A 20726-nucleotide genomic window follows, 5' to 3' on the forward strand; every position below is an offset into this window, starting at 1 on the left:
CAGCAAGATAAACCATGACGAATATCTTCATATTATTGTGGTGCTGATTGTGAAAAGCAAACATTTGTAATGAAATAATCGTTAGCATTTTTTATAATATCGTTATTTTATTGCAGTGATCTCTGACACAATAATGATTACGACTGGAAGAAATTTGATCTTTTGGGCTGAGGCTGAATGACTTAACCTTTAACCTGCCATCTATATCACCTGATTCACCTTGGGCGGGTAATATGAGATTCTGCACACAGAGCTCACAAAATGCAACAGAGGAAGAGCATGCAAGGTAGTTTTAATATTTGTGATGTTGTAATGAAACATTTTCAAACATTTGATGCAAAATTCGCTCTCTGCAATATTCATTTAAATGCTGCGAACAGGCTCTTCCAGTGTATAAAGTTTCTATGGCGTAGCTGGTGGTCCCGGACCGGTCCTACTAATTACTGCCCGTCACTGCCCGTCAGGAAATTAACCTTCCAATTACTGTAATCTGTCGATATATCAATACCAAAGACACTTATATAATAGAAAGCTACAAAATAAGAGTCTGTTTTACTCCGAATGCCCGAGTCCTATCTCAGAACTAACGTGAATATTGGAGCACAGGCGCTTGGCACATTGCTGGGATAATAATCGTATTTAATATGTAGAATGTCTATATACGACTTGATTATCCAATAAAAGAATCACCGTACGTGATATTAGTGTAGGCCTATAGGCCTACATGTTGACTGGCATTATATCTATGGCTGCCTGGCTCTGGCCCGGCGAACGCACTGCATAATCATCAATGTGTAGAATGTCTACATGACTTGATAATTATTTAATAAAGAATAACGGTACGTGATATTACTGTACATATCGGCTAGCTTAACCGAGCAGCTGTAGAGCTATGCAGGGCTTGGACCCGGCTTGGACCCATTGTCCACTGCTGCACAGACAGGAACTCAAGGTGAGAAAGCTTTTCACCACCCGATTTCATAAATCAGCGAAATTCACGAACTCTGAGCGTTTCCGGTGATAAAAACTGGTCAACGGTCAGATGGTTGCATAAACTATCGATCGACTGGCCTCTTTTGCCTAAAATCATACCTTACCCTATGCTACTGGCGTGAAATCGTCCTGAAATCGGCTGGGCACACCAACCCAGCGCCGGCCATTTTGAATCAGCTGCATGCAATGTACGCGTCTGCATACAACCCTTGGCAGATGACGTATTGTTTTTAAATTGCTCTTCTCTCATTGGACGCGTACATTGCATGCAGCTGATTCAAAATGGCCGGCGCTGGGTTGGTGTGCCCAGCCGATTTCAGGACGATTTCACGCCAGTAGCATAGGGTAAGGTATGATTTTAGGCAAAAGAGGCCAGTCGATCGATAGTTTATGCAACCATCTGACCGTTGACCAGTTTTTATCACCGGAAACGCTCAGAGTTCGTGAATTTCGCTGATTTATGAAATCGGGTGGTGAAAAGCTTTCTCACCTTGAGTTCCTGTCTGTGCAGCAGTGGACAACGGGCCCAAGCCGGGTCCAAGCCCTGCAGAGCTCTACAGCTGCTCGGTTAAGCTAGCCGACATGTACAGTAACAATATCACGTACCGTTATTCTTTAAATAATCAAGTCATGTAGACATTCTACACATTGATGATTATGCAGTGCGTTCGCCGGGCCAGAGCCAGGCAGACCATAGGTATAATGCCAGTCAACATGTAGGCCTACAGTGGCCTACAGGCCTACACTAATATCACGTACGGTGATTCTTTTATTGAATAATCAAGTCGTATATAGACATTCTACATATTAAATACGATTATTATCCAAGCAATGTGCCAAGCGCCTATGTATTGGAGCGCTATTAAAGTTCTCTACTCGACGGGCAGTGGTGATAGGCAGTGTTCGGACATCGATTACGATCAGCGTTGCCACTCGTTCGCAAATCAACATTTTCTGGATCTTGGAATATTATTTCGTTCGTTTTTACAAAGAGTAGTGGTCTTTGGTATTGAGATATCAACTGATTACAGTCGTTGAAAGGTAAATTTCCCGACGGCAGTGACGGGCAGTGGTCGGACGTCGACGGGCAGTATGTATGGCCAATGCCTTGGTGATGCATGTACGATCACACGATTAGCGTTGCTACTCGTTCGAAAATCAACATTTTCTGGATCTTGGAATATTATTTCGTTCGTTTTTACAAAGAGTAGTGGTCTTTGGTATTGAAATATCGACTGATTACAGTAATTGGAAGGCTAATTTCCTGACGGGCAGTGACGGGCAGTGACGGGCAGTAATTAGTAGGACCCGTCCGGGCTGGCGGTGTAGCGTTGTTCTTGTTGAATGTTGACAGCAGAGCTGTAAATGATCTGGTTGTTGTATATGTTTATGTCAATGCTGCAATTTGCAAATGAAATTGAAGAATTCTACCTTTTTATCGCAATTGTTGTCGTTTTATGCAAATACATTCGGGAACACCCATGATAATTTGGCTTCCATGGCACATACGTCATGCAAGGATGTACAACAGTTAATGCGTATACGGTATAGCGCCTCCATGGTACGATCAAGCAGGTACATTTAAGAGGGACCTTCCTACCTTCTTGGTACTAGAATTGAGTTACTGTAATATACAACATATATTCCTTCCTGAATTCACTACACAATGAAGAAATGTAACATTCAGTCTGATACTCAATACCTCAGATAGTGCTGGAAGCAATGAAAGCCAAATTATTATAGCATTTCTTTAGAATATATGTATTTGAAATGGCAACATCAACAACAACAAATAAAAACAACCAGATCACAAAGTTCTCTGTGCTTCAACATGTTGCATACCACTCCCTTGATCTTGTTTACAGGGGAGTAGCATTTCCAAACAGCTACACAACGGTTGGAATAGTAGTATGGTATTATGGATCGTAGAATAGGGCCGTTCAGAATTGATGTCATTGCTCTCACATCATTATGCAAAAATAAACATTTGTCTGCAATTTTAGATTACGCTTTCAAAAATAAAGTATGCAAGCGTGACAAAAACAAATTTTTCTAGCTCCAAAAGCTTTCAAGTGAGCCCCCACAAGTGATAGACCATAAGGGTGTTGGATAAAAATTTGGTACATTCTACCTTGATCGAGCCAATACTTGTCCAAGTTATAGAGCACCAAACATAATATAGGAAGCCCTACTGTACAGTACGTAGAGAAAAAATAATCTATTTGTGATTGTAGCTGGCTTATAGTGGTACGACAGTGTATGCTCAGTGATTGACTGTTGGAAAAAGTGTATGGTTGTAATCAGTAATATAATCATGAATATCCTGTTCATTGCTTTTTGCTTTAGTTTGTTTCCATTTACAACTTATGATACTACCAACCTGCAACAACCAGGGGCATTGCATTTTACTGGACATTCAATCCTTTCTTTCTATATGAATTTTAATTTTCTTTATCTGTAGGCAGACATAGAACCTATATACATACATACATACATACATACATACATACATACATACATACATACATACATACATGTACATATACATACATACATACATACATACATACATACATACATACATACATACATACATACAATGTGATTATGAATTGATTTCTAATCAGATTTTGTGACAACTCCACAGTTTTGCAAGACAAGTTCTGCAGTCAAGAGATGTAGATAAAGATGACCTTATTCATATCTTGCACTAATGTCTGAAATACAAGTAAGACAGCGTACAGAAGAATGGTTTGAATTGCGGCAGTGTGTACAACTCACGGCATCTAAGTTTGGTGAGGCTTTGGGTGTTGGCAGAGGAAAACCCTATGACTTTTTCCTGTCACTATTGTCTGACTGCACATCCTTTGAGGTAAAAAATACTTTGATCAATACTGAAATTAAATATCTTATGTTTAAAATTCCATAACTAGCTTAGTCTGCACAGATTTCATTAGTACTGTGTAAATATTGAGATTGTTCTCAGTGTTTTTGCTAAGGCTCTTGAATGTTGGTAAATAATTTGGGAACCAAGGTGACATTTCTGCTGTCCCTAAATCTGACTGCATTGATATACCAAGGGCGAAGGGGAACCCCGGTAACATTTACTGCTGGTTCATAGCTCTGGTATTATCAACAGGTATAATCTATTATAGATGCTTATATATATATATATATATATATATATATATATATATATATATATATATATATATATATATATATATATATATATATATATAGTTACTAGATAGTTACTGGATATACCCCTTGGTATACAAACCAATTATAGCAATATTACCAGGAATAGTGCACATTTTTTCCAGGCATCTAAGCCAACGCCGTATGAAAAAATACAATGATTTATTAATCCTGATCACAACAACAGTTTTAAGGCAGTTATTCTGTTGAGCTGACATGTACTTGAAGACTGACAGCCTTTGACCTCCTGTTATCCAATAGTGGATATCTTCTTGTGGCACTTTTAAATTTTACAAGGACATACGTGGGACTCACACTCAAAACAAGAGACCTGTTGCCTCATTTTCTTTGGTTGTCTTCAACCTTCCTAGAGTACAGAAGTAGTGTGCTGTGCTTCTTTATAACACCTACTACACCCACCAATACTTGTTGTTGTCCATAAAATTTCTTATTTTAAAGTCAAAATCAATAAACAGACAGCCAAAGTTGATTTAAAAATTGATCAGAAATTTCGTTGGAAATCTTTTGAGTTTACCTTCAAGAAATAGCAAAGAATTGATCAGTGCCTACGGTGTGAACTACATGTGATGCATGATCAAGTTTATACGGAAAAACTTCATCATTTGTAGGTCTTTCTTGGATCTTGCTTTTGAGTGGCAGTCATGAAATTTGTAGATAGATGCATCTAAAAGACAGGAAAATAAGAGAGTCAATAACATAACAGTGCTTTCTTCATTCTTCTGCAGAGTGGAACTGGTTATGATAACCATTACACAAAACATGGCAATGAAATGGAACCTATCCTAAATGAAGCATACCAGTTACTGACAGGAAACACGACCCAGGAATCAGGATTTTGGCTGCCGAGTGACAGTTCCAACTTGTCAGGGCTTGTTGGAGCTTCACCAGATGCAAAGGTACAAGACTAGTGGCTAGACCATATTATATGTCAGACCAGCTCCAGAAATCAAGAAACTTGCTTTATAGGATATCTATACTCATGTTAAATACACTTCTGTTTATACAATTGTGGTAGCTAAAGTCAATTTATCTAATGAATAAGTTGACTTATGAACTTTGGCATCCAAAAACAGAATTTTGCTTGCATTTTTCAAATGAAAGTTTATCATATAAAGAATATGTAATCTGTGACCGTTGTCAAACAGTCTGAGAAACTAACTCAAACTCAATTAATTTCTAACACAAAGCAAATACTTTTGCTCTTTGTATGTACAAAACTGCATTGAAGAATGGCACAAAGTGATGCTTTGACATTGAAATTTGTATTCCTTTTTGTGTTCATAGGTACTGAACAAAACTTTATCAGAACCAGTTGGCCTTGTTGAATATAAAGCACCTGTGCACAGAATGTATGATTTGACAAAGAAACACACACACAATGGAATCCCAAGAAATTATATGGCCCAGGTATGAGCCTGTGATTTTTAAAACTTCTATCTGCTGTGGAATGGCTTGAAGTTGATAATATATAGAACTGATTATTGGTCAATGTATTTTTGGAGGAGTATCATCACCATGGTCATCTTGACATTGGAAATTGTACGGTGGTCATGTTTACATTGAAAATTCACATAATGTACCCTGCATTTGTGCAATTTTGATTTGAATAAATACAGGTAGGTTGCAGAGTCTTGAACCTATTGTCATATGCCTTGAGATTGGCATTGCTGAACATTACAATGTTACCTTTTGCAACAATGTGTGAAAGTGATATAATGAGTGCTTTGGATGCCGTTGTTAAATCTTGTTGAGTAAACTTGATATTCATTTTTATAATAATATAATAAATATAATATAAATAATAAAATATAATATAATATAATATAATATAATATAATATAATATAATATAATATAATATTAAACACCTTTTGCCTGGTCATGAGGGCTATAGCGCCCGTCTATTACCCCGAGGGGCCGTGTGTTACCAGAAACTCATCGCTATTCCCCGAGGCCGTAGGCCGAGGGGTATAGCGATGTGTTTCTGGTAACACACGGCCACGAGGGGTAATAGACGAGCGCTATAGCCCGAATAAAGACCAGGCTATAGGTGTTTTATAACACACCACATGCTCATGTTGTATTGTTATATAATTTTTAATGTGTTTTAATATTTTGCACCGCAACAATCCATTGTGACAAGTTTACTGGGCGATGTTTCCACAGCGGTTTCAGTTGTACGTAGTACCACTTTCTTTTAAAAAATATTCTAAGCATACCTAGCGACATCCTTAGTTGCACTTTAATCTTTTCCGTCGATGTGCTGTTCAAGTTCCTACGCTGTTGGAATGTTGGAAAATGTTGGAAAATCTGTTTTAGAGAATGTGTCGTTACCTATCCCGGACGCACAGTACCTTCCAGTCACCCGCCATTGTTGCAAAGCTGCAGACGACACTACGGTCACGTGACCGGGCACTTTTCCAAATTTGGTCAAAACTATTTCCCTAGGGAAATAGCTTTTCAAAAAATACCCTCTGACGTCACTTTTGTCGATCCGGTGGGGACTAGACGTATCTATTTTCTCGTCACGTGACGTATTCTGGCGAATCGCGACACGGAATGAGCATATGGGGTGTTATAAAATGTAATATATAACTTATTATTGAGCGAGGATGCAGCTCCAATTACTTTACATCTTAATTTAAAATGGGATCATAGCCAGTGATGAGAAATGATATGGACAGTATAGAAACTAAACTTCTTATGTCAATACAAACCAATATCAGAATATCACCTAATGACAGTAGACTTGGAATACATCATTGCTTCTATCGTAATCTTTTTCTCAATATATTGCCCACCAGATGCAGGGTCAAATGCTCATCTGTAATCTTCCTTGGTGTGACTTCATGGCCACATGCTGCCAGACCAAAGACATCCGACTGCTGCGGGTATATGCACAGCCCGAGTACATGCTTCATATGTCATCAAAGCTTCATGACTTCTGTTTGACACTCAGAGAGGCCAGACGGCTAAAATCTGAAGGCCAGACTTTTGCAGACTTTCCAGGTATATTTCAAATAGTATTCTTTGACATGTAAGTTGTGTGTGCAGCACTATTATCCTACAGTTTGTACAGGCTTTCTCAGAGTGAGCTAATCCACTGTTCTGACATCTGGGACTGCTGTATATTTTACATTGACCAGTTAATTAGTCATTTACTATGTCCGATGAACTTTCATGAACCGAATGCACTTTCATAATAATGAATGATGTGTTGGACTAGTGAACTACAGAACTTGATTTGCCTGCTGCCCAGCTATAATATAATTTTCACGTTCAAATATGAAGTGACATCCTTTGGCTGGGAGGATCATAACTTTTCTGTTTTGACTATGTTTGCCTTGATGCATTTTCATAAGGATTTCTTGCCCATTTATGCCCAGGTGCTGCAAACTTAAAATCACTGCTCCTTGCCGATAGCCACCTACCAGGAGAAGATGCAATAGTTGTGGAAAATCTGCTCCAGGTATGTAATCGGTGATGCAGGGGCAGAACCACTGCATTGTGTGTGTGTGTGATGGTAGGCGTGAACAGCTAATCAGATTGACCACAGGTTTCATTGTCAATTCGTGCACAGAAAAGTGAGTGTTGCTTGTAGGCATGCTATGCAGTGATGTTGCATGAGGAGTTTAGTTGCTTTGGCAAACTACATATTTGCAAATCGTGTTACATCACAAAATTTGACGAGAGTTAAATCACATTAACTGAGGTCATCAATCCCTTTACTGTACTCTGTACAGTATGCCTGTACATACGGTACCTCAGACAACCATCACATTTCCGCATTGTACTTTATTAGAAAAGGCCCCTGGTACCCTTTCCTTTTTTACACTGTGTGTATTTGTGTGTATTGCAATAATGTTACTGTGACACAGTCACCCAGAATGATTGCTTAGTTCACAGTCCCTCCTTGAGTTGAGGGACTGTGCTTGGTTTTATCCTCACCATTGAACTGTGAGTATGACAATATCTGTCTCTTCTAACATCCCTTGGGCTTTTTGTTTGTATTACTTTGCAGACCGACTCTAAAGGAAGATTTTGTTCCCTGGCAAACTTCTGGATGGATTATGATTTTCTCATGGGAAACCCATCCTCTTCTGGCCATTCCGAAGTGGGAATAGACTATCAAAGCAAATTGAACAATATAGATAAAGAAATCTTCTCACGTCAAGAAGGATACCAATGCTTAAATTGACATTAAGTTTTTTTATGTTGATACACTTTTAGAAGGAAAAATAATTAATGTAAATAAAATTTTGGCTTTTTCGATCCACTGTTATTTTTCAAATGGTGTCTGTGACACCCGATACATTGCAAAAGTTTTCTAGTGTTTACACACAAAGGCATCCATAGATGCTATATAGCTATCAGTAGTAGCAATAAATTTGGGCAATATATTGTGTTTGCTTTCATGAGTTTACATAGAAAATTGAGATACTGTGGCCAGTTGCAGAAAAGATGGTGCTATACCTTGTGTTTAGCATCTTAAAAACTACAACAATTTAGTAAGATAGATAAAACACCTGAATCCAATCAAAACATTGTTAATTGTATTTCAGGTAGAACATGTCTCAGGGACAGATATTTAAATTTTCAAATGTTATCAATACTTTTCTAGTCTACCACTTGTTGGGGCTCATTTTAAAGCTCTTGGTGCAAGAAAACCTCTAACTCTTAGTTTTTCAAAAGTCACAAATTTTATTTTTCCCGATAGAGTTAACATAGGGATGGCAGCCATTTTGAATTTCAAATATTGGGAAATCTCAGGTAACATGTCTCTCTAGTACCAAATTTCACACGGTGATCCCCAATTTTTATTGTTGACTGGTTAGGGAATGGTTGAAAGTTTCACTGATGAACGTTTGAGCAAAAATTTGAGTCTATCATTTTCAGGCGTGTCCTACCCTAAATAATTTCTCTCCCGTGCATCATGTTTGTATAACGACAAAACAAGCATACAATGTACAATATTTAAACTTTATTTTTACTTAATTAAAGAAAAATTTTTCAATTTATTTTTCTATCTTATAAATACCCCTGAATTTAATTAAACAGCATGCACTGCCACACGTTACAAACTTTGTAAATGTGACATCTTATCAGTAAAATGTAAAATCTTCATCACTTAAAATACAATTCATTTCAAAAAGAGACGTGTTGTAATTCAGTAAAATGTACTATCATAATTACTAAAAATACAGTTCATTTCAAAAAGATCTGTGTTGTAAATAAAAACTTTAAAATACATTCTGAAATTGTTGCACTACCAATGTTGTGATGTCCTGCTGTAGTGGTTAGAATTTCTTGATAAAATGGTCATCACGGCCAGACTCACTGCTGATGTGTATGGAAGAATATCGTGTTTGTTCATTGTTTGGACAATTTGCTGTTTCCAACTTCTTCACTCTCTATGGACCAGCACTTTTTACATACTGATAATTCTTTGATTTCATTGCTTAAAAGTAAAATGTGACTACTGTATTGGACAAAATGCTGCTGACTCTACAAATACGTAGTGATTCAAAATTCATTGAAAATAATGTGTATTATTAAAAAATCAGTAAATCGGTATCTTGAGATGCTAAAATCAAACAGGGCAGTAATTTCATTCAAAACTAGTACACAGCAATTTCAGTCAGATATACTTCTTTCAAATTTACATCTTTAGGGAAACAACGCCATGAGTTTGAAGTGAACTGGCTTTTATCATTTGTTAGAAAAGTAAGGGTCACCTGCATGCTTGTGACATTAAATATGTTCGAACAATAACTTACATAAGTATTTTGCACAAAACATACCCAAATATTTGAAAATTCTCTTGATATAACATGAAAAGTGTCAGTTTGTTGAGAACCAGTGCTCAAAGTTCTTGACAGAAACCTACTTCCATCATGTCACAACAGTTTTTGACTTTCTCAACATGTAACATATTGCTTTTTGTATGAATCTAATGACAAACAAATGTCAAATTCATTCTCAATATATAATTTAGGGTGAAGACTAACATCTGTAAAGACTGATCAGATCAAAAAATTACACCTGGATAAAAAAACGAGATTTGTATCTCTTTTTTGTTGGTAATAAGAGACAGGCTTTGCCTTTGTATATTGTCTTTTATCATACATCTTTGAATCATTCGGAAGACTTGTTGCATTAAAATCCTATCTATGGACAGCCTTTGTAATTCAGTATTGCAGTTGCGTAAGTTTTTCATTGGAATATTTCAATTTCCATCAGATCTTGCCACTTTTGCACCAGGTTGATCAGCAGATATGTCACTGTCACTTTGAAGTTGCCGCCTTGCCGCAATAGCCCCTTGTGGATGAGATTCCTTGAGCTAGAAAAAAAAAGACCAATTATTCTTGTGTGTCTCATACAGCTCAGAAAAATATAAAAATAATGTCACTTTGGTTAGATATGGCTGGCCCAAGTGAGTGTACATATATTTACTAGTAACAGTTTCTATGGGCCTTAGCTTGTAATATTCATTATGTCAAGTGACTTTGAACACATTTTGATTCACTGTCCATCAAATACTAAGGCAATTTATGTAACTGTTGCAGTGGACACACCCATATACAACACCATGCAGCCTGGTACATAAAATTAATGAAACAATCTACCATATCCAAGTAAAGATTTTCTCTTGTAATATTTTATTGCATGGAATTAATGTTAACAATATCTGGTCCTGCCACTGTCTATGGTTGCATGATTGAAAATTGAGGTAACATGTAAAATGGGCATTCTTTAGGGCTGTCTCAGTTAGCAATCTGCCACACCTACATGATAATGGTATGTGCCAAACTGTAGACTGCATGGTTGTTGTTGAAGAGTGAATATTCTGGTGTCTCTACCCTATTGTGTACCTGGTACAGGGATCATTAACCTGTTCATCCCAATTCCTTGTAAGCAGGTCCACAATCACCATTGATAACAATGGATTGGGGCCAAACCATTGTGGTGAAAGGGTTAAAGGCCTAAACTGACCTAGAGCTTTTGGTATTTTCTTTCAATAGTTTCTAATTTCCATGTGGGTCTTGTGTGCTGTCATTTGTCAATACTAGCATGGGGTTGTCAGATTCACTGTGAGTTGTCTGTGCTTTTGGAACATGTGCTATCATAGGCAAGTATGACAGGAGCAAGCTGAACAGTTAAGTGTTAACACTAAATATATGAAGTTTCTGCAAGCTAAAGAGGCCTGACCTAGTAGAATGAGTGGTCAGTTCTTTACTATAGCAAAGAACCAGTTATATACATGGATGTGGAAATACTGCCATTATTTTTGATATGTGATTTTGCATATGATTATTTTACAGCTAGACTTAAAGTTTATTTTAAAGTAGAATGTGCCTCAGGGACAGATACGTGACGAGATTCTCAATTTTTTATGAATCTTTTGTGGGGATTCATTTCAAGCTCTTTATGTAAGAAAACTATTCACCCTCTTAGTTTTGCCAAACTCAAAAATTTTACTTTTCTCCTTAGAGTAACTACATGGATGGCGGCCATTTTGAATTTCAAATATCGGTAAAGCCTGGGTATTTGTGTCTCTAGTACCAAAATTTGTAGGGTAACCCCTGATTTTTATTCTTGATTTTGGAAGAGAATGGTTGAAATATTCCGTGAGGAAATTTTGAGCAAAAGTTTAAGTCTTTCACTTTTGAGACGCATACTACTCTAGTGATTTACTCGTGACTTATGGTTAGTTCTGAAACATCAGCATTGTACGTGTACTCACCACATATTTATTGAAATGCTTGTCTTTACAGTAATCATCAAACAATCCATATCCTATAGTTTGACTCTTTGCCGTTCTGTGTGCCCTGTCATCTGGAATGATCACGTACTTGATTCCTACGTGTCTTAGATGTAGAGTGCAGTGGTTACAAGGCACTTTGGATGTGACCAGCAGCGTCTTTTCTGGATCAAATTCACTTTTATTACTGAAATGAAAGAGCAAAATAATATTTAAACACTAAAACTGACACATCCCACTTAAAGTTCACAGCGTAAATCAACAGAATCTGTCAATCTTCATGCCAAGTCTTTCCAAGTACGTGAAAGGCATATTAACACTAGAATACAAGTTCTGTCTTCTAATAGAGGCCATGGCATCATCATTGACTTTTTCGTCACCACAGTCTTCTTTCAATCATATTGTTTTCTAAAGTAAGCTTTGCCTTTCTGGTTTGTCCTTTGATATGATTTGATTTAGGGGTCGGATAAAAAATTCAGCAAAATTGTTACAGATAGTCAAAACATGAGACAAAAAAAATGAAAATGTAAAGATCTATGTCAGACTAGCATACAGATGACAAGAGTTTGAAAATTTTCTACCAAGTATTTCTTTTCATATTAGCTCAGAGTTCCTGAGAGTTTTGGAAGGTTGTTATAATCAGTGACTACTGCCAGAGGAATGTATATTTGTAAAAAGCTGTACAAAATCTAGGAACTCTTGAGGATTGTTGTTGAGAGAGCGTATATGGTTCCATGGGGATTGTAGCTATGAAATACATTGCTTGAATAAACAGCAATTACACTGTGAGTTGCTTTGTAAATGTTGGTTAAGCTATTTAAGATGATTGGATGAATGAATTTTACGACACTGTCAGGATGAATGATTTATTGGCATTGGTATCAAACTCTGAAGACTAGCTGTGACTGCATGGCTGGTCACTATTGTCAATGAATCCATTTAACAAACTTGTGAAACATCAATTTCCAGGGCATTTTAAATGTTTCATTAGGTTCTATAAAATGCTAGTTATCATATATTAGCACTGTTATGTCCCGCATACCAGTAGATGATACTGTGTTATTTGCAGTGGTACATTCTATTGACTAGGACAGGCAGCTTCAAGTACAGACCAGTTTTGTGCTACCAATGAAAGCTATATTTCATTCTTTGTGTTATGCAGACTGGTTATCTATCACCAAATAATAATTCAAACACTAATTAGTGTGCATTGTAAATCACATATGAGTCTTTACATTCTGATGTCAAAATAAACCCACAACATAATTTAAATATTCTCCACTCCACTGCATTTTTCAAGTTGTGATTCTCTCCAAACACTTGCCTGAATAATAGAGCATTCGTTTCAGCATGGACGATGTAGGAATACTTGACTTTGCGCTTGTCTGGTTCATTCTTGTCACCAAGTCCAGGGAAGTCAGTCTCTTCAGCATCCAGTTGGTAGCCGTTGTAACCAAAACCTAAGTAGTCACCAGTGTGACTGATCAGAGCTGCTCCAACACCCGTTTCTGGATCATCTAGCAAATCAACCATGTAGAGTTATATAAATTAGACTAACTTCTTTGAGATTCATGTCCACTTTCACTTTTAAAAGTTTTACAGGAGTAAGATCTCCATGAAATATTTGTGAAGTCAGATCTGTCAGATACACTAAACACAAGAGCAGCGTATTCACAAATAATAGCAAGGTGCTGTTTAATGTTGCTTATAGATTTGATTGTCTTGTGTACAAAATTACCAGTGAAAATTCAATGCATTGTAATATCATCATGGGATAAGAAGAAAATAGTCATTTTCATTTTTTTGTTCACATCGATTGAAAAATGTTTTCCTGAGAGCATTTTTATAAAGAGAATAACACACGTTTTAGCTAAAATATTTGGTTTTGGTGTTAAATCGAGGAAGGAGAATAGACTGAAAGATCCGTTGTTTGAGGGCCTCTCTACGCTCGTGGAGCGTAGGGGAGCGTAGAAAGTGCCCTTGATCAATGGATCTTTCAATCTACGGAGGAGCTCTGCTTGAATACAACATGACTGTTTAAAACTTAGTAAGGTGTTTCCATATATTCCAATTTTCAATTTGTGAATATTATATACGGTAGGTGACCATTTGCCTGACATAAGGAGGGCAAACTTAAATTGTCTCCTGCCTCAAGGATACATAGCCCCATGTTTGGGCTTGTAATTTATCTATTACATGCCTTTCTTACATAATTTTCACACCAAATTTTTGGGTATCCATACAATTACAAATGACAATTACATGCTTTATTTCCATGTAAGACAATATCTGTTAAAAAAATAGAATGATTGCCATTATCAAATGGGGCACTGATATATTTAAATCACTATTATGCGGTCTATCAATTTTTTTTCACATACTTTTGTAAATACGGTATTTCCCAGGAAAAAAATGTAATTTTTATCATTTTTAAATCCCATAATTGTCAAAGTGAAAATAGTTTCGGTTTACTTTCAGTCAAATGATGACTATCAAGGTGACGTCACCAACACAGGTTATCATTGAATCTTATGGAGCGTGTGACGTTCCGTATACGAGGCGTGTAATAAATGTATCATAAAAACTCTGAGCAAATAAGAAAGAAGAAGCTTGGGTTTCTGAACAAGGGGTCCTAATGTACTAGAAAAGCGTGAACTGGCTCCACCTGGGATGTGTATTGCAAAATCTGGGTTGTGAACAGAAAGTGAAATTGGGAGAATGAAAGCTCTTTAGGGGTTGTCTAGCACAAACAAGAGTAATAGAAAGCCATGTTTACCTGTCCTATGAGACAGTATATGAGTCATCGCTGCTGCGTGCCTTACAAAGTCTTGGTTTTCTAAGATACTCTTTAATGTCTGAGGTATATATTGATTTGCCTGATAATCTATCCGCAAAGTAGACGGCACATCACCCATTGCTTTCCTAGCCAGCCAATTCATGACTTCTAAAAAATCTTCTTTCCTTCGATTCCTTGTGGAGGTATCCGGTATTTGTATATCGGAGAGTACATACTCGTTCTCCTCAATGATGTCCTGACCAAAGAATTCCTCTAGTTTATGTTTTCCTTTCCTAATTTCATCTTCCCTGACTGCCTTGGTGAACGGCGAGTTGTGGTTCCTCGTTTTCTTCACCTTGGGTATGAACGCCTTGACCGCAATGTGACTGACTTTGAAGATGTGGTCCGCGACAGCCAGGTTTTCCTTGTCAGCCACTTCAGGAACAACCGGGAAGTAGTAAACCGTCTTGATGCCAGCTGTGGGATGAAAGCACACAGTATAATATGTATCAATGTCAAGCTGGAGCACTGTCCTATTCCAATGACTGCAGAGCATGCTCAGTCACATGGTCTGACAGTCCTAAGACAGTCTTAAAGAGGCATTACAAAGTTAATTAAAGTGTCATCACTCAAGGCTAGGAGATACATGTTCACCAAGCCCCCAAGCCCCGTAGTTTCAAAAAAGTGTAACATGTCTTTTCCAAATCAAACTGTCTGATTGGCTGTTAAAAGTTAAAAACCATGGTTCGTGTTCTCTGCTTAAAGACTCAGCCCTGGATGGTGCGTGACAAAGTACATGTAAAACTGAAAATTAAGGCTGTGGCATAATAACAAGTGGTGTCTGCTTAGCATCTGTAAACTCTCACTCATTTCTAAACTCCAAGAGATGAACAATCACAGCTTCAGGTCAACTACAATCAATTCACACTTGACAGTTCGATGGACCTAGAGACGAAGAGCTTCTCCAGGCAGTATTACTTTAAGTGAAAAGCAATGATTAACATCAAAGTCAGTCAGCGGTTACAGAGTGTTTGCACAAGCAAAACAAGCAAACCTATAGCATTTACTGACATGTCTCAGAACACGAGACCCAATGATGTACTTGTATTCCCTCCAATACATCAACTTTTGTCACATTTCATCACACTATAATGAGGTTATAAATGGTACACCCGGTGTTTGGTAACAGATGTATAGATGTAATACCTCCCAGGGGAATTTAGCATATTTATTGCAAATAATCAATCCACTGTACTCCGTGATAATTTACCACCAATGATGCCCGTATTACCAAGACATGCTTCACATCCACCATCAAATCGCATGGTGTTGATTTTTAACTACATTCTTCAGGTGGGTCATGCACTCATTTCCTGTGCCTGGATTGACCAACAATAATGACTTCTGCCCGGACCAAGTGTATGGTTGATTTTTGTCTAAGTTAAAGCCAGTATTAACTTCCATCTTTTGTTGAAGTTAATCCCTGAAACCCTGATTTCCAATACTTGCCTGCTCACCTCTGTGAACATACCACATTTTGATGACCATATGGTTCATTATGGTTGAGAAACAATGCTATAACGTACAGCTGAAACAGAAATTTCCAAAAGTGATGAATTTTTCTTAAAGTAACATATCTTGTCATGAAAAGGCACAGCGCCAAAAGGAGTGGGAGCGATAGGGTTGGTTTCCATGACAATGGAGAACTGTACAGCCATTTGACTTTACCATACATACCTTGAATCATATGCTTTGTGCAATCATAACATGGCTTTCTTGAAACGAACATGATGCCGCCGGCCAATTTCTGTTTGTGCTTGAACAGTGTTGACATAACACCATGGGCAAATTCATGGCTGAAGTCCGAAGCAAAAAGTTTTCCATTGGCATCTAGGACCACTACGCCAACCTGTCAATCAAAGGATTAAATACAGAGCTATGATAGAACACAGTTGGATTTTGTGATTATTTTTGTGAATAGTTTGAAATTGACGAATAGAGATTTGTTGTTACATTTGTCTGCACACGGGTTACTACACATTAGTTTTGCCTCAAGATTGTTTGATACGTCCATAGAAATTCTTTTGTCGGACATAGACTGTGTATACTGTTATTACTGGATTGAAAGAGGCAAAAAACCCAGCTTGCTCCTTGACAGGAAATATAGATCCTTGAGTGCACCCTTATTTCATTTCAAACATAGGACTTGCAACTGAGAAGTAATTGTTGTATACATGTCAGATATGACTATATTTACACTGCATGGAATATTATAACAGTGCTCCATACAAGCATATATATTCATACAGTCAAGTTGTGCAGATATGAGCCATGTGGCATACAGGTTACAGATGTGAATACCCAGCAACTCAAGGTAAAGCATGCAACCACGGTCCCTCCACAAAACTAAGAACTGAGTATTCTATAGAGAATGTTAAGATTCTGTGCTGGGCCTCAGGGACAGATATTCGGACTCTCAAATTTTTTTTCGATTCTTTTCTGATCTACCACTTGTGGGGGTTCATTTTGAAGCTCTTGGTGTAAGAAAACTTTTCACCAGCTTAGTTTTTTGAAAATCAAAAATTGTATTTTTCTCCATAGAGTTAACACAGAGATGGCAGCCATTTTGAATTTCAAATATCAATAAATCTCGTGTAATTTGTTTCTCTAGTAACAAAATTTGCATGATGATCCCTGATTTTCATTCTTTATTTTGAAAGAGAATGGTTGAAATGTTCCTTGGGGAAAGTTTCAGCAAAATTTTAAGTCTTTCACTTTCGAGGCACATACTTCCTTAATCAATGATAGTCTGGTACAGCATTCATGTATATGCATTGTTTTGGGTGTGTAAGATGTTTATGGACGATTTAGTCATCATCGGCGTACCTCTGCCAGCTAATGATAAATGAGAATAAACACTTAACCATTGTTTGCCCTTCAATACAACAATTTTACATTTTATACATTCCTACCTTCTTTATTTCATGACACTCAGATGAATCTTTGATGGGCTGTTGTGGAATTTTAGCCAATGGGGACATCTCCATCCATAGTGCCATCAGCATACATGCATCTTTCTTGGACAGTCTATCATTGGTGTCTTCAAAGACACCCTTCACAATAGTATCATTTTTCACAGAATTACCTGCCATCCTGTAAAATTATTAAGAGGAAAAACACTATAATTACCTTTGCTTCCCATAATAGGTTTATTGATTCCTTTTTAGGAAGCAACCAATCATTTTTCAGATGCCGAGACAGGAAGTTGCTGACTGGCTATTCCTTGCATGGCACTAATACACATAACTAGTCTGGTATAACACCAGACTAGTAAATTATTGTAGGATGGCTTATCAGGTTTTGGAATAGGCTTAACCCAAATTGAGTGCTGTAATTTTTCCCACCAAAATTTTGGTGCAACATTTTATCAATTTTTATGAATTTTTCTGTAATCTACTTGATCATTTTGGACCAAATGGCCATCACATTTTATTGACTACAGATTTTTATCAAAATTTTGGCAAAATTCTGGAAAAAAAAACTGACTGGGGTATATGTATAAATGGGACAAAACTTGACTTTGGCGTTCAAGTAACTATATGAGAGGGAAGTGTTCGTATCTGCTGCCATTGTGAATCTCATTATCTAAAAAGCATGCTGGTTCACTATGGCAGTTCTCAGCCATTGCCAAATTGTGATTTTTTTTTGAAAATGTTTTCCTTGTGACACAATGGCCGAGGGTTGCCATTTGACTGCATGTAAGTCTATGGGAACCGAAAGAGATACTGGTCTACTATGGCAGCTGTCGGCCATAGTTGAAATGCATTTCATTTCGTTTTCATTTTACTTTGAATTTACTTTAATTTAATTTTACTTTTAATGTTACTTTTTTTCATTTCCATTTTGATTTTTTTCATACGACTTTTAATTTTTTCATTTCGCTTGGAATTTTTTTCATTTAATTTTACTTTATCTGATTTTCATTGAAATTTAATTATTTTTTGCTTCTTACATCAAGAAAAATCAAAGGAAATGTTCCCGCCCTTTTTAATCAAAATAAAATCATAAAACAAATGATTTTTGTTTCCGATCTCTATAGTTTGATTTTCCCACTTCAAAAAAAAAAAGATTTATTTTCAAATTTATTTTGTTTTATTTGCAATTGTTTTTTTGTTTTGTTTCAAGATTACTTTATTTAATGTCAATTCTTTTGTTAAAAATCACTTTTAAAATAATATTTAACATAAAACAAAACACACTAATAATCTTGACATATTTTTATCGGTGGCAGCTCCTGCCACCATAGATATCCCCTTTACTTTACAGTTTCACATCATATGGCAAGATATTGGTGTTATTTCAATTTCATTGTCATCATAATCATCACCATCATCATCGTTACAAAACCAATTAATTATTACCTACAGCTCAGTTACTATTTTATCGGCAAAACGAGAGAAACGTCCCACAATATATGATTTCGGTGCTTTCACACAAGAACATGTGAAGGACATGAAAATAAATATATGGGGCATCAACTCCTGATATTGATCACATTTTTATCTGGACGCTATACTAGTTTCCGGCATAATATGGCCTCGAATTACAAGCTGGAAGCCTGTATCAGACATTATCAATATATTCCTGCAAGCAGAGCTACGACATTGTGCCGTATGCGCCAGACTGCGTTATATTTCATGTACAAAATACTGCAACAAAACCATTCTAGAAGTAGTACCTTGCTTTCTACCACTTTCATACATATACGTTTAATCCACGGCTGTTAAACGAGGAAACGTCTACACGAATAGTCTATTTCATCATTATGATCAAAGGTTTGTCAATCGTCTTAAATTTGTGTCAGGGTAAAAATGTACAATTCTATAAATGGTGACGTGTGACATAGTACACAGTTATCGCACATATCGCTGATCAAGGTCAAATCTGTACGACAATAAATACAGGCGTAGGATTCTATTTTTATAAGTAGTAGCTGTCACCAAGTTCAACATTGGGCAACAACATTTAAATCGTCTACTAGTACTACCTTCAGGGATCGCGACTTTCCTGGTAAACCATATGCCAATTTGAATTCATGGAACTACTGACTAATGACTGATAAGAACGGATTTACTGTAAATCACCACTGATCCTTTTTTAGCTCCATGGTATGACTGACGTGAGTGCTGTAGCAAAATGTATCCTATATATATATAGAGTTACCTGCAATAATAGACATCGGCGGAACATTCATGAACACTTGACTGTCGAAAAGCACGAATCCTTGATTCAGTAATTGTGAAACTGCTAGCAGCTGCTGGGTACCTGTTCGTCTGATCAGAATGCAGAATGATGTGGCCGACGACGCGTCGACTGCTTCCGACTAGGCCATGGAGGTCACTATCAGGTCACGATGACTTTTCCATTTTGGCCGTAGAGGACGCTGTGTTCCTCACATCGGCGAAGCTGGAGATTCAAGTTAAGGGACTGGTCAGTTTCTTCAGCCGGGGGGGGGGGGGGCGGTGGATTCATGGGGGGGGGGGGTCACCCTGTTTTTGACTTTGGTGATAGAGGGGGGTCACCATGTTTTTGAAATGCCCAATAGGGTGGTCAGTGTGTTTTTGAATTTTGACACAGGCTCATCATTGCCTAAAATGCTAGTGTCAGCCACAAATTTCATCATTCAGTTGTATTTTTCGGCGCGCCCTTCGGGCGCGTAACTTTAATAATCAGTAATATTTTCAGCACGCCCAACTATAACATATCAAGCAAACATACATCAGAGATATTTGTATGTTCAATATTTTCAGCGTGCTCTTCAAGCTCATTACTTTAATATATCAGATGACTTTAATATACAAGGCATATATATCAGAGATATCAGGATGTTTCATATTTTTCGGCGCGCCCTTCGGGCGCCATACTTTAATAAATCAGAGATATCTTGATGTTTGCTAAGTGAAAGTGTACCATT

At 37.2% G+C, this 20726-nt stretch overlaps 2 protein-coding genes across 2 annotated transcripts; one reads left to right on the plus strand and one right to left on the minus strand.

The window, feature by feature from the left end:
• The first annotated feature begins 131 nt into the window (after positions 1-131).
• LOC139149451 (uncharacterized) lies at positions 132-10405 on the plus strand. The gene is made up of 7 exons (XM_070721225.1): positions 132-286; positions 3641-3865; positions 4941-5111; positions 5500-5622; positions 7019-7223; positions 7601-7683; positions 8236-10405. Exons 2-7 carry the CDS (start codon positions 3707-3709, stop codon positions 8410-8412), a joined length of 918 nt encoding a protein of 305 aa, XP_070577326.1. The 5' UTR covers positions 132-286; positions 3641-3706; the 3' UTR covers positions 8413-10405.
• LOC139149450 (cytidine and dCMP deaminase domain-containing protein 1-like) lies at positions 8888-20221 on the minus strand. Its single transcript, XM_070721224.1, has 7 exons — positions 19976-20221; positions 17725-17905; positions 16490-16661; positions 14753-15229; positions 13301-13493; positions 11959-12163; positions 8888-10554 (listed from the first exon to the last, which is right to left on the minus strand). Exons 2-7 carry the CDS (start codon positions 17902-17904, stop codon positions 10441-10443), a joined length of 1341 nt encoding a protein of 446 aa, XP_070577325.1. The 5' UTR covers position 17905; positions 19976-20221; the 3' UTR covers positions 8888-10440.
• Between the last annotated feature and the right edge of the window lie 505 nt (positions 20222-20726).

The sequence above is a fragment of the Ptychodera flava genome, chromosome 14 (assembly GCF_041260155.1).
Source record: "Ptychodera flava strain L36383 chromosome 14, AS_Pfla_20210202, whole genome shotgun sequence".
NCBI lineage: Eukaryota > Metazoa > Hemichordata > Enteropneusta > Ptychoderidae > Ptychodera > Ptychodera flava.